Raw genomic sequence first — 12,025 nt, 5'->3', positions numbered from 1 at the left:
ACAATGAAAGCCGATTGATTTTGCAGTTTCTAAACTCAAGTCCTAAAAGTTGGAATGTGTATCATCAAGATTGCATTGATATGTGCAACACTTCAACATACTTCCTCCTACAAGTGAGAAGTCATTTGGGTTTTTAAAACGTCCCAGCATAATGTGTGAAATCAAACAAGTAGTTTGTTTTTCTTATATTCAGATGAACCTTTAATTTTGGGGTATACTTTGAAAAGTGATGCTTTTATTCAGAAGAATAGAAAAAAAAGAAGAAAAAAACTTAAAAGCGGGGTCAGTAACTCAAAAACCTCCAGTAGTGCAAATAAAAACGTAAGACTTTCATTAAAGTAATGTGACTGGAGCTTCAAGGAAAGTGTTTTTGCATCTAATGAGGTAAAGATGACGACTTCTGGACCTTAAAAGCATTGTGTGGTTGTTTTTTAGGCAAGACTCTTGACTTCTTTTTTAGGGCAATCTTAGTCCTTCAGCAACCTAAGACATTTTGGACAATCCAATAAAAAGCTAAATAATATATAGGCACGACTATACCTGAAGCTCCGAGTACAGCCCATAAAGACAAGGTTAAAAAAGTTCCGTGTGGAAAAACTTGATTAGCCAGCAGTGAGGCTTTCCAAGAACAGTGGAAGGTGTTACAGTAAAGTTATAAAGAAGTGCTTAAAGTTTTTGTTTTTGCAGCACCCCTCTGTTCATGTCAAGAACTCCTGTCTTATTGTGTTGTACTGTATTTAAATTATCATTTTTTTAAGTTTTTCATACAGTGTGAAAAGAGCCAACCTAAAAATAGAAGAACACTGATATCAAGAAAAAAAAATCACTAGAAAGTACTAAAATGATCTGTCGATATAAGTCAATGATCTGTCCATACAAATCCATGCGAGTCATTTTTTCTCAAAATCTAAAAACAAGGGCTTTCATATAATCCTTTAGAAATAACAAAGAACAAAAAAAACTATTAGAATGTTAGTTAGAATGACTTTCAACTGAATGTTATAGTAAGTATATAACCAAAAGGATTGTTTTTATGAGTTTTTTTGTAGCTAATTGTAGTTTATTTTGATAACAGTGACACAAACTAGTGTAATAAGTAGAAATGATAGATAGATCGATAGATCGATAGATAAATCGATCGATAGATAGATAGATAGATAGATAGATAGATAGATAGATAGATAGATAGATAGATAGATAGATAGATAGATAGATAGATAGATAGATAGATAGATAGATAGATAGATAGATAGATAGATAGATAGATAGATAGATAGATAGAAATGCCTTAATTGTCACTTGGTCCATGTGTACAATGAGATTGAAGGAGTCACCATCTCAGTGCAAAGAAGAAAAGAAAAACAATGAAAAGAACAATATGACAAAATATAAACATGTCTGTAAAATAATATGTATAAATATATACATATTTGCTATGCACACGACCATTTGACAGCAGAGAATTAGGAAGTAAAGTAACATCCGTAAAATTGAACCAAAAGTGACTGCAACTTTGAGTCTTATATCAAGTTTTTTGGTTGTCAAAAGTATGGAGCAAAATGATTTTGACTCATTTTAGTAGTAGCTTCCTTATTATCAGATCCTAGCTCTTAACGAAAAAAAAAATTCAGCTGTGTTGATTCTGAAAAAACTTGGAGAACAAAGAAGTTCTGAACTGAAATAATAAACTGAAGAAAAATGAACTGAAATATTTCACTTTTCAAAATTAATAAGTAATTGGTCTAAGTAATGATGTCATTAAAAACACGTTATGCCAAAATTATGGATCATGATTAGTCATTAAGTCTGTCCTGCACATATACTGTAATGAAACAACAGCGCACTCACACAGACGTGCACACACAGACACACGCAAAACACACACATCTGGAAAATCTGGGTACTATTGACAAATGAGTAAACGTAAACTTGAACTTTTTTCATTCATTTGAGCAATCAACTTGAATATGTTTTAAGTGTTTTTGTGTGGGGCAGGTGGGTGTGCAGCTGGTGGCCCCACAATTGTTGCAGGCGTCACCATCACCACAGGTGTGGGGCTCACTGCTGCTCAGCGGGAAGGCCGGGCACCAGATGGCATCAGCCTCCCATCTTACTGCCCCAGGCTCACTTATCTTTGACACTGTGCATGTGTGTGTGTGTGTGTGCGTGCCATGTTGACTCTACTGCAATATTGCAGAGGCAAAAAGATATGCTTGTAATAACAACAAGCAGAGCTTCTTTGATCCTGCCAATAAGGCTATGTTCTTGTGTGGCCTGAAGTGAAATGGAGAGTGAGTGTGTGGGCCGTGTGGGTATGAATAGAAACACACGGTGTTATTGCCCTGAGATTAAACAGTATAATGTTAGTCTACAGCGGCTTTGTTTGTTTGAGAGTGAGCATGAACATTTTACAAGAATCAGAAATGTGAAGATGAAGCAGAATATTAGACTTGTGCACAGCCCAGCCTCGCTGGAAGCTCATCCATGAAGGATGTAGTTTTTCATGTTGTAATTTCATGAACATGTCTTAACATTAGCCGTGCAACAGAATCACAAAAGGTGTTGGAAAAACTAAAAATGTCTCTTGATCTCAAAATAATTACAGTAGAAATTGATTATTTATTTTAATTTATCATTTTTAAGAACCTGTTATTGTAGTTTTCTCTGTAGAAACATAGTTTTGTTGATGCTTCTAAAGATCTGTTTTCCTGGCTCTGCAGTCAGATAATTCCACCAGAAAGTAGAGGAAGGGCAGATAAATTAAACCTGCTTCAATCTATCAAAACTGTGAAATAATTTTGAAAACCAAGCATTAAAAAGAACTTTATGTGCTGAAGAAGTACAACTTTTCCCTTTGTTGATACTTGGCGACAGGATTTTGCATAAAATCTGCTCATAAAAGCCAAAAAGTGAATATTTGGCGTTTGCTTCGAGTGGTCCTTAGAAAGACCAGCCTGAAAAAAAATGACATTTTCTTAAGAGGAGCAGGATGACACATTTTGTACTAGTTCTTTGTGGCCATAAAAATCCTGACACATTTAGTAAATAGATGCACCCACTTCAAGAGCGGCTGAGAAACATGCAAAAATTGAAAATGTCTCCCAGCATCTTGGAAAAACGGTGTCACTGCAATCTGTAGGAGGTACAATTCACATTGACACTGTTCTGACAATGTAGAAAGATGATCCATTTTCCCTTTGTGGTAGATGTCTCCATGGCAACCAATGCTCTCTTTTTAATGAAGCGCTAATCCAGCAGGGAACTTAAGCAGAGCGTAGCGTGACCATGAGAAAAATTTAGCCCAGGACAGAGTTTGTGTTTGGTTGTGTACATAGGTTGTGACCTGTGTGGAGCTGTCACCGTTTCTTAGCATGGAGGTATAAAAAATGTTGTTAATGGTGTTAATGCTTTAACCAATCAGAAGAAACTCTTTGGACTTTTGTAAAAAAACAAACAAAAAAAACAAACAAATTTTAGTTCATGTTTTGCTGTTCAAAGCATGAGATGTTCTTAACTCTAAATTAAGAACCAATAATATTAATTTTATGCATTTGTCAAAACGGCCAGCTGTCTGCTGCCAAAAAATGGGCAAACCTGTACGAGGTACGCAGGTGGCCCACAAGGTTGTAGATTGCTCAGTGAGCCCCCAATGTTGCTGTACTGCTTTTTCTGCTGGCATGTTGCTGGCAACAGGTAGTAGTGAACACCTACAATCTTTCTTGGTGCATTTTTCACAACAGTACTAAAGTTTATACCACTGCTATAACATTTCTCAAAACAATTTGTGCAAACTGCAAAACATGGTAACACGTGTAAGTGAGTCACTTTATCAAAAATACTGAGACTAAGTTGCACAAAAGCAACTTAGTGGCTCAAAATGGGTAGTTCATGCTTCAAAAGCACCCTAAGTTCCCTTAATGCCAAAACTGATCATTTGATCTTCAAAAGCAAGTATGTATGTCAATGAAAGTGTTAGTGTAGTCACTTTCATAATCACTCCAGCATCTTTGAGCAATCAAGTCAAAAGGTTTGAACATGTTTTCATTGTGACTGATTACTTTGGAGGTGCTTCCCAATGTCATGTAATATGAAGACAGCCTTATTGTGCCATCTTAGATGACCCCACCCTTACATTGACGTGTTCTCCCTACCATGACAAAGGTGGATAAAGGTGGAAAGATTTCATGTAATCCATAGACACCAGTGAGGTTCACAAATCACTGAAGAAAAAAGGTTTAGCACACTGTCTAGTGGGTCTAGATGACCCAACTCCCAATATCAAAGTGCCTAGGATAGCACAAGCGGTGTAAGAATTCATTTTAACAACGATCCGATTCATATCACAATTTGGTTCATTTTGAACGATCCGATTCAATTTTATTCACTGACCTACAATTAATTCAGGGCAGCTTTAGCCAAAAATTCCACTAGTGTGACTCAGTGATAAATACCTGGATACTGAACAGTGCAGGTGAAGTTTTCCAGATTCCTTGATTTTTTGCAAGATAATCAATTGTAAATTAAATATGTGTACAAACAAACAAGTAAACAGGAATAACTGGCAAATCCATTTACATTTTTCTCATAAAGTTCTTCTCTCTGTTGTTTTCCATATCAAAAAAATGCAAAGGAAACATTGTTAGAACATTCTACCACACCGTATGGTCACATGTCTTAGTTAAATTCAAAGAGTTGGACATGGACTGGAATGATGGGCTGATCATTTTTTGCTGTCATCACACGTGTGTTGTCCGTTGTGATGGTACTTGGTCGTTTTTACATTATAGTATGATTATAGTATGATTGGCAACTCTAAATTGTCCATAGGTGTGAGTGTGAGAGTGAATGGATGTGTGATTGAGGATATTCTACCCTGCGACAGACTGGCGACCAGTCCAGGGTATCCCTTGCCTACGCCCAAGTGGCCGGGATAGGCTCCGGCAACCCCGTGACCCCGAAAGGGAATAAAACGGTTAAGAAGATGAATGCCACTAGGTTGTAGCTAAATGACTACATATTGTGGAAGTTTAATTCTGCTGTGAGAAATGCACCAAGGCGACTGAGAAAAACTGTAACCTAAGACCCATCATTTCAGTAGAACAGAAGAAAGCAAAAAACAAATTAGATATAGACATGGAATCAAAGTCCTTGAGATCAGACAGATGAAAGGAAAACAGGAAACATAACTGCACCATTAATTGTATTCAACAGCTTCTCCTTGGACTCCACAGACCTCAGTATCAATTTACAGTTTTTCTCAGTCGCTTTAGTACAATTCTCAGATCAGAATGAAATTCCCAAAACTATTTGTTCAGTCTTCACATCATGATGTCACTTGTGCACATCATATAAGCAGTTTCTCACTTCTTTGAACAAGTTGCAATTGCTTTGGTACATCCATGCAAATGATTATGTACAATTCTCTGCTCTTTGCTACATTATCAATTGTTTATGTAATGTTGATCAAAATGTATTATATAGTTCAATGTGCAATAGTCTTACTCCTCAAAACACCTAGTGATTAGTTCATCATATAAGTCATTAACTGCAAAATGGTTGACCAAGTTGTCATAATGTGACAAACATATTTCGCTGCATTGCAAGAGAGGATATTCGCTGTGATGTGGATGAGAATTTGTGGCCTAACATACAGGAACGACAAGAGGTGTAGGAAGACCACACCAATTCCTACTGCACTGCCTGTACTGTTGTACAGAATATTGTCCTATCTTTCTTTTCCCTTTGTGTTACTGTTTGCAGTGGGTTTTTTCTATGTTGGTATGACATGGTCTGTCAACAAATTACAATATGAACGATAAAAGTGTAAATGTGAATCTTGTCCAGTCTCCTGCAATCAAACAAAAAAGGTGTAACTTACATTTTACAATAATTGTCATCAAAACTTTAGCCATATTTTACATCAGAACCTCCCTCTAAAGTACACAGTTATATTGACAACATGACTAAGTAATTTGACCGTCTTGTTCGTAGACAATGACACAAGGACTTGACATTCTGATGGCACTGACATGTTCAATGACATAAAGACTTAGTTTTGGGAGATGAACTAAAGATTTTGAGCAAGTTACAGGCTTTTGCAAGAAATCCATAGTGTTTTGCTGTTTGTACAAATTGTTTTGAGAAATGCACACACGTATTTGCAAACTTCAATTCTGATCTGAGAATTGTACTAAAGCGACTGAGAAAAACTGTAAATGCTAAAGGTATACTCAGTCGAACTACCAAAGGAGATTTCATCAGATGCGTCAAATGGCTGTCAGGAGAAAGTATCTTCTGAATCACAGAGACACAAAAGTACGAGTCGGGTTCACAACGGAATAAACCAAAGGACTTTATTATCACAGTGCTTTTTAAGTATCTCACCCAAGGACACAACAACTTCTTCATAACAAGAATTAAACTAACTTATAAACATATACACAAAAATACGCAAAACCTTCTGTAGCAGCTTTATATACCCCTGACTCCAAATATTGGCATATATAACCAGAATCTAGTTATAAAACTTAGATAGATAGATAGATAGATAGATAGATAGATAGATAGATAGATAGATAGATAGATAGATAGATAGATAGATAGATAGATAGATAGATAGATAGATAGATAGATAGATAGATAGATAGATAGATAGATAGATAGATAGATAGATAGATAGATAGATCCTAACTCTAGGTAATTTCAGGCCTCTGGATGTGATAATTATGGCACGTCTTCACCCTGCAGCTACTCCTGTACCCGACATTAAGTGTTGACAGGTTAGTCAGATGTGTCGTTCAGCGGCATTTCAGCTAAACACATCCTTCGTTGCTTCACAATTTGAAACAGCGCTTCTGCAGGAAACACTTTTACTCATTGTGGTATGAATTTGGTTTGGATTCTACAGAATAATTGCACTGAATGAAAGTCATACTGACAACTTGTGGGGTTTTTGAAAAAACAAATTGATTGTTAACACGACCAAATGCAGATTTTCTTTCACAAACGGCATCTTTTTAATGATTATCCTTAAAATAGGAGATAAAAATCTATTTTGTCTTCTTCATTTCCTGGAACTTTTGTGTGCATTTTTAAAAAGGATCTGAGATTACCAAGTATAATTATGTGCTGAGTAAACTCCGGCACGCATGTGAAACAGCATTTACTGCAGCTAATAAAGATGCAAGGACTCTATTGAAGACATCAAAAAGAAGGAGAGTCAGTTTTTTTTTGGCTTCAGCCAAGAAGCTATAAAAATAGAAAAAATGTTCTCAGAAAAAAAAAAATTAAACTGTTGAAGCAAACATGTTTTAGAAGGGACATGCTGATTGATCTTCTCAGAATTTATGTAGGTTTTCTCTTTTCTAAAGATTATTTTCATTTTGCCTTCAGTGGGCTTAAGCGGGTCCCAGGTGGTTCTGTGTTGGCAGAATGGGGATGAGAGTTTCTCTCTATCTCTCTCTTTTTTTTTCTAAATGTCTGGCTTTTTTCTGAAGACAGATGTCTCTGGCAACATCATTTTGCAAACTCAGAACTTTAACCCACATGAAACCCCTGAGTTATGAAATCAACATACCAGAAATAAATGTTGGTGTGGTGAAATCCTCTAAGGCGGCCTCAGTGTCCAGACTGTAGAAACAGCTTCAATGTATAGATGTCTGGGGTTTTGGGGGTGATATTTGGCTCATTTGCCGCGAGATAGAGCAAACAAGCACAATAAACTGATTTAACTTGATTTCTTTCTTTATTTAGAAGGTGCCTAGGGATCAGAGCCCTTCATTGTGTGTGATGCAGTTCTGCCCCCTTCTGACCAGCTTTTGTAAATACAAAAAACATGACTTTTTTTCTAATTTATTGCTGTAGTTTATCCTTTTTTGAGTAAAAATCAAATTTATTAATAGCAAAACCTTTTGATATTTAACACTTTTAGGATGGAATTTATGACATGGAACTTCTCTGTGTTTTGGTAATTGTTTATGGGATCCTTAATGGTAAATAAAAAAATAAATATAAAATTTTCATTTTTATTGTCCTCTTTACTAATGTAACTCCTGCAGACACTTATTTGTAAAGCATGTCTGTTTGCTGACTTAAACGTCTACACCTATGGTTCTCCCACTTGATTTGAAGTGTATTTATTTATCTATTTATTTGGTGGGGACAATACACATTATAATCCAGACAGTAATAGATAAACTGGATTATAGCAATATTACTAATTTACATTGTACATCCTGAAAAGGAAAAAAAAACAGAACATAACTGAATAACACAGATCCAAATAAAAGCACGTCATATGACTAAACCACAGTAGAAGGTTAAAAAAATCAATGTTAAATGGATTGCTTGCCTTTCAACCACTGCTTGAGGTGAGTTCTGAAGGTTTGTAATGTGGGACAAATTCCTGTATGGGATTTCGCAGTCCCATCTAGAGGAGGCCCTAGTCCTCAAATTACATAAAGTACTTTCCTTCAATGTATGCCTAAAACCAAAATGAAGAAAGCAATGCACCCCCCCAAAAAAAGGAAGACCATCACACAGAGGTTTTGTATAATAATTTATGTGTAAAGTAAGTAAAAAAGAAAAAAACATTTCACATAATGCAAAACATTTGATGAATAACAGTTCAAAAGATCTTTAAATTGTGCAGTTATAAAATATACATGAAGCACTGGTGGTCTTACATTTATATGTATGGAATATGTATATATCTATATGTAAATGGATATGCATTAATATATTTATACATTTGTAATATGAATATAAACAATCGCAAAGTCACGGAACAACTAAAAGGGTGAGGGACTTTCCCAGATTCCCCTCTGTCTGGGTAAGAACGTCATGCTGAGATGGTCAGCCTCCTGGTGATGCTCGACAGGCTGCTGGGAGAGGTTGTTGGTCTGTGGGAGGCAGTCTAAGGTCAAACCCTCATGGGGGCAGACAGAGTACTGAGAGAGCAAAGTCACCAGGATGGATTTCATCATCACCATGGCGATGTGTCTGCCAACACAGGCTCGAGGGCCTGAACCGAACGGCTGGAAATAACGACGAGGAGTCTGGAGGAGGAAAGAGAAGAATGGATGAGAGGACCCACATGACACCCCTAAAAAAAACTTCGATCCACATCAATAATTTATTAAATTAAATCAAAACAACAATATTAGCTGAAGAAAGTCACAGACTTAAAGCTGATCTGTTCTGCTTTTTAACTGCACGTGCTTTAACTGTAAAACCTTGTCTGCCTGACCGCAAATGTTGAAATTACTCACATTTTTTTGGAAGTTTTCCAGACTAAATTCATTTGCTTTGTGGAAGAACTCTGTGCGGTGCATGCGGCCCGTATTCAAGATAATGTTGGTGCCCTTCTGCACCCTGTGCCCGTCTATGATGTCATCGAAAAGGGCTCTACGCATGGTGAAGTCCACCACTGGGTGGAAGCGCAGGCATTCGTTGATGAAGCTTTCCAGCACCTGCAACTTTTGAAGATCTTGATTCTGCAGTTGGCTGTCCCCTGGAGCAAAAAGATGATGTCATCAACCCCCATTGCAACTTTGAGCATGAGTAATTTTGATTTTCTTCAGATAAACTATGCTATCAAGCTCCAGAATACATCAAGGACTGTTTCAGGGATTCACAGAGCAGCTCACCAACAATGGTGTCTATCTCCTGCAGCAGTTGGAGCTCAACATGTGGGTTTTGTTTGAGCAGCAGGAGCATGAAAAAGAGGCTGATGGACAGAGTGTCAGGAGCTGCGATCACCATCTCCAGCACGCACTGCCTCACGTTCTCAGCAGACAGCTCACCGTGGCCCTAAAATGCACGAAATCCAAAAATGAAACTACCAAAATTTCCACATTCACCTCTGAAAACCAAAGAGCCAGACCTGCCCCCCTCCCAAAAAAAGAAAAGCTTAGACTTACTTGGGCAAAAATAAGCTCTGCAGTAAAGTTGATGTTGTCCAGCTTCTCTGCTTGCTCCATTTCCTTCCTCTTTCGCTCGACGAGGCTTTCTATTGCATCTTGGAGCTCCTGGCTGAGAAAGCATGCATGAAAGCATCCTTAAGAGTAGGCTGTTGTGAGAGGAAACACTCAAAAGATGCCGAGTAACTCACGCTGCTGTCTTGTGCCTCTGATGAATCCAGCTGAACTTGAAGTAGATGTCAGGTTTGATCAGCACAGTCTGCCACGTGTCAAAATACTTGTGGATCTTCTGCAGCAGCTCTTTCTCTGCACAGTGACACAGTTGACTTCATTATTTCTGACCCTGGATGATCCTTCGTGGGTCACTTTGGACAAGCTGCATCTACAGCTACACACCGTCAACAGGAACACCCAGGAAGAGCCTGTTGGAGATGTCAACCACTGTGCAGCGCAAAAAGCCAAGGACGTCCACGTAAGACAAACTGCTCAGGTTGTCCAGGTGAGTCTGTGTGGAGGTGACGCAAACTTCCACTGTTTGCTGCAGGTTTGGCCCAGTCAAAGCTAAGTTAAAAAACAATAATTAAAGATTGTACAATATTCAATCAGAAAAATGCAATTCTGGTTGATAGATTTTACCTTTGGTGAAATAGGTACGAATCTTTTTCCATAAAGCCACATTGTTGTTAAATATGATTCCCTTCTCGTTCATGCCGATGCAGCTGAGTCCTTGTTTGCTTCCAAAACGCGAGGTGTATTTTCTGTTCTTGAGAACGTGATGCACTGCTGATGCCCTGGAAAGAAACAACCCTGTCAGATGCTCTTATTTATCTGCTTCTGTAACGTCTGGACTGGCAGCTGTAACCAACCTGCTGAGGATCAGGGTCTCCTCTCCGTTGATCCACACTCGAACAATGTCTCCATATTTGTTGTTATAATAGTTGCTGGCTGTGCCAATACCAGTCCAGATGAATCTCAAATAGGACATAAGCGGGCCCAAACCCAAACAGAAAGAAGGTCCTGTTGCAGAGAACATAAATCATGAGGAGTTTGTGATAAATTCCTATTTTAAAATTGAGAGCATCAAACTCACCAGGGATGGTTTTCTTCTCACTGTGACTCCAGACCATTAACAGGAGACAGACGAGCAGGATGAGGGACCTTGTTGCCATGGGGATGCCGGATGGGAGTCCTACAGTGGTATTTGGGGCTATTGAGACTAGCTCTGCCACCAGACATGAAGATGACATTGTCCGATCACAAGCAGGGATCAGATCCATCAGAAAGAAGGATGCAAGCAACAATGAGCACAGCTGCTCCAACCTGATGTGTGCAAACACTGGAAGCTTCCTCGCTTTTCTCTTTATACCAGTCGGAGCTGGTCACAAGCCAGGTCAGGGTAATACACAAGCCACAACATAGTAAGGAAAGGGTAAACAATACACTGAAGACCTTGGAGGGTTGAGTTCTTGCCTATGGCCTTGAATGAACAGGACACAGGCGGGTGGGGGTAGGTTGATCTGGGGTTTTGTTTGACAGTTGGGTAACAGGTTGCAGTCTTCTTTCTTTGAACATCAAAAAAGCCTGGTCGGATATCCTGCACCTAACAGCAGGGCCATGGGATGACGGGAGTATCAGCTACAACTGCAGCCTCATCTTGTAAAATTTGACATTGTTGTTTGGAAAAACTCAAGGAAAAAAGTTCTCTAATCTTTGAAAATGCTTCGACTTGGTGCTGGAGGTTAGCATGCTAAGATATTTTTCACAGATTTTTTTATTTTGAGCTTTTTAGAATTTATATGAAAGGCAGATCTGCAGTTTCCTGGTAAAAAAAAAAGCCCATTCAAAGATCTATCTAAAAGATACTGCATGTTCTTTCTGTTCCAGATTGGATTTCTCTTCAAATACAAGCTGCCTTGCAATCCTGAAAAAGCAGGAGGCAGATATAGATAATGTAGAACATAATTATAATCATAAACTTCTTAATGCCTTAAAACTGACCTAAACCTTTACCGTGAAACCACCATAACCAGACTTTTGCTTAGTGTAGACAAACAGAGGCTTTCTCGTTGTACAGTAGGTTTCTGTGTGTTGTAACTGTTCAGGCT

General features: G+C 38.1%; 1 protein-coding gene across 1 annotated transcript; it reads right to left on the bottom strand.

The window, feature by feature from the left end:
• Window positions 1-8,548: 8,548 nt before the first annotated feature.
• On the bottom strand, window positions 8,549-11,235 carry cyp19a1a (cytochrome P450, family 19, subfamily A, polypeptide 1a). The gene is made up of 9 exons (NM_001278879.1): window positions 11,011-11,235; window positions 10,787-10,937; window positions 10,557-10,711; window positions 10,317-10,481; window positions 10,112-10,226; window positions 9,921-10,032; window positions 9,648-9,810; window positions 9,270-9,511; window positions 8,549-9,056 (listed from the first exon to the last, which is right to left on the bottom strand). The coding sequence occupies exons 1-9, from the start codon at window positions 11,195-11,197 to the stop codon at window positions 8,790-8,792; spliced, it is 1,557 nt and encodes a 518-aa protein (NP_001265808.1). The 5' UTR covers window positions 11,198-11,235; the 3' UTR covers window positions 8,549-8,789.
• Between the last annotated feature and the right edge of the window lie 790 nt (window positions 11,236-12,025).

Source organism: Oryzias latipes, chromosome 3 (genome assembly GCF_053564925.1).
Source record: "Oryzias latipes strain Hd-rR chromosome 3, Olatipes_Hd-rR_3.1".
In the NCBI taxonomy this organism is placed as follows: Eukaryota; Metazoa; Chordata; class Actinopteri; order Beloniformes; family Adrianichthyidae; genus Oryzias; species Oryzias latipes.
The sequence above is the reverse complement of the archived record's forward strand: the minus strand, read 5'-3'. Positions and strand labels throughout refer to the sequence as shown.